Here is a 1,721-nt window from a genome sequence, read left to right on the forward strand (position 1 = left end):
GAGCGTGTCCTTGTTCTTGTCCAGGAAACCCTCCACCGAGTACCTGAGGGAGGGGGACACCATGTTGGGGGGCTCCTCCAGCCACCCTGGGGTGTTGGCATGGGAGCTGCACCTTGAGGGACCCAGGCGTGGTGGGACAGGGGCACCCAGTTCCATGCAGAGGTGACACATGGCCCTAGGGGTGTCCCTGGGGGCACCCATGGAGGCCAGGGGACTGCGGGGTTCGGTGCTCATGGACACGGAGTCCCCCCGCCTCTGTCCCCACTGTCCCCAGGTTACACAGCCTGTCCTGCTATAGGTGGCCTCTGGGGACCTCCCAGACCCCATGGACCCCAATGGTCCCCCAGATGGCCTCACATGGTCCTAAATGGCTCCACACAATCTCCCATGGATCCTCAAAGCCTCATGGTCAACCAAGGCTACCCAGAGTCCCCCAAAGGGAGGGCCCCATTCCCATCCATGGTCCCAAGTGGCCCCCTACGGTCCCCTACACCCTCCCAAGGTCCGTCATGGCCCCAAGGCCCACCATGGTCCCTCATGGTTCTCCATGGCCCTCCTGTGACTCCATGGCCATTCATGATGTCCGTAGTCTTGAATCCCCACCCACATACCTATGGCCCGAGTGGATCTCCCCCCCCCAGTTCCCCCATGGTTCCCCACAATCCCCACAGCTCAATGGTCCCCGATGACCCCAAACCACCTCCCACAGTCCCTCAAGGACCCCCACAGTCCCATGCTCCCCCCATGCTTCCTCCCACGCTCCCACATGGCCCCCCACAGTTCTCCAAGGCCCCATGGTCTACCATAAACCCTTCAGAGCCCTATAGCACCATGGTCCCAAGTGGCGCCCCCATGGTCTCTCCATGCCCTCCCAATGTCCCACATGGCCCCAAGGCCACACATGGTCCCCCGCAGCCCCACATGACTCCATGGCCACCAATGATGTCTGTAGTCGCAGATGGCCACTCACACTCATATGGCCCCAGCTGACCCCCCACCAGTCCCCCATGGTTCCCCATGATCCCCACAGCCTGATGGTCCCTCATGACCCCAGAACACCTCCCACAGTCCCTCAAGACCCCCCTCCATGCTCCCACATGGTGGTCCATGGTTGTCCAAGGCCCCATGGTCAACCCTAGACCCCTAAGAGTCCCATGGTCCCAAGTGGTCCCCCATGGTTTCCCATGCACTCCCAAGGTCCCTCATGGCCCTCCACAGCTCTCCAGTGGCCCCACTGCAACCCCATGGCCATTCATGGATGTTCATAGTTCCTGATGGCCACCCATGCTCCCATGACCCCAGCTGACCTACCACCAGTCCCCCGTGGTTCCCCATGATCTCCACAGCCTGCTGGTCCCTCATGACCCCAAACCACCTCCTATAGTCCCTCAAGACCCCCCTCCATGCTCCCACATGGTCCCCCACGGATCTCCAAGGCCCCATGGTCAATCATAGACCCCCAAGAGCCCCACAGCCCCATGGTCCCAAGTGGCCTCCCATGGCCCCCATGCTCTCCCAAAGTCCTCCATGGTGCCCCACAGCCCCATGGCCACCCGGTGACACCCATAGCCCCACCATGGGCCCCCCCCACATCCCCCCAGCGCCCCCCTCACGTGACATCTCCAGCGTAGTGCTTGATGCGGAAGTCCCGGTCAAACTCCATGGTCTTGTCTGTGGGGCAGAGCTGGGGAAAAAGAGGGTGTCCGCCCACCCACCATCGA

General features: G+C 62.3%; 1 protein-coding gene across 1 annotated transcript in view; it reads right to left on the reverse strand.

The window, feature by feature from the left end:
• Positions 1–1,721, reverse strand: part of LOC104287042 (unconventional myosin-Ig-like) — a 19,576-nt gene that overhangs the window by 7,984 nt on the left and 9,871 nt on the right. The window contains 2 exon segments of the mRNA XM_009885692.1: positions 1–43; positions 1,614–1,684. The exon segment at positions 1–43 is cut by the window's left edge and continues 28 nt beyond it. Coding sequence (XP_009883994.1) covers positions 1–43; positions 1,614–1,684 — 114 coding nt within the window.

The sequence above is a fragment of the Charadrius vociferus genome, unplaced genomic scaffold (genome assembly GCF_000708025.1).
Source record: "Charadrius vociferus isolate BGI_N301 unplaced genomic scaffold, ASM70802v2 scaffold825, whole genome shotgun sequence".
NCBI classification, from domain to species: Eukaryota; Metazoa; Chordata; class Aves; order Charadriiformes; family Charadriidae; genus Charadrius; species Charadrius vociferus.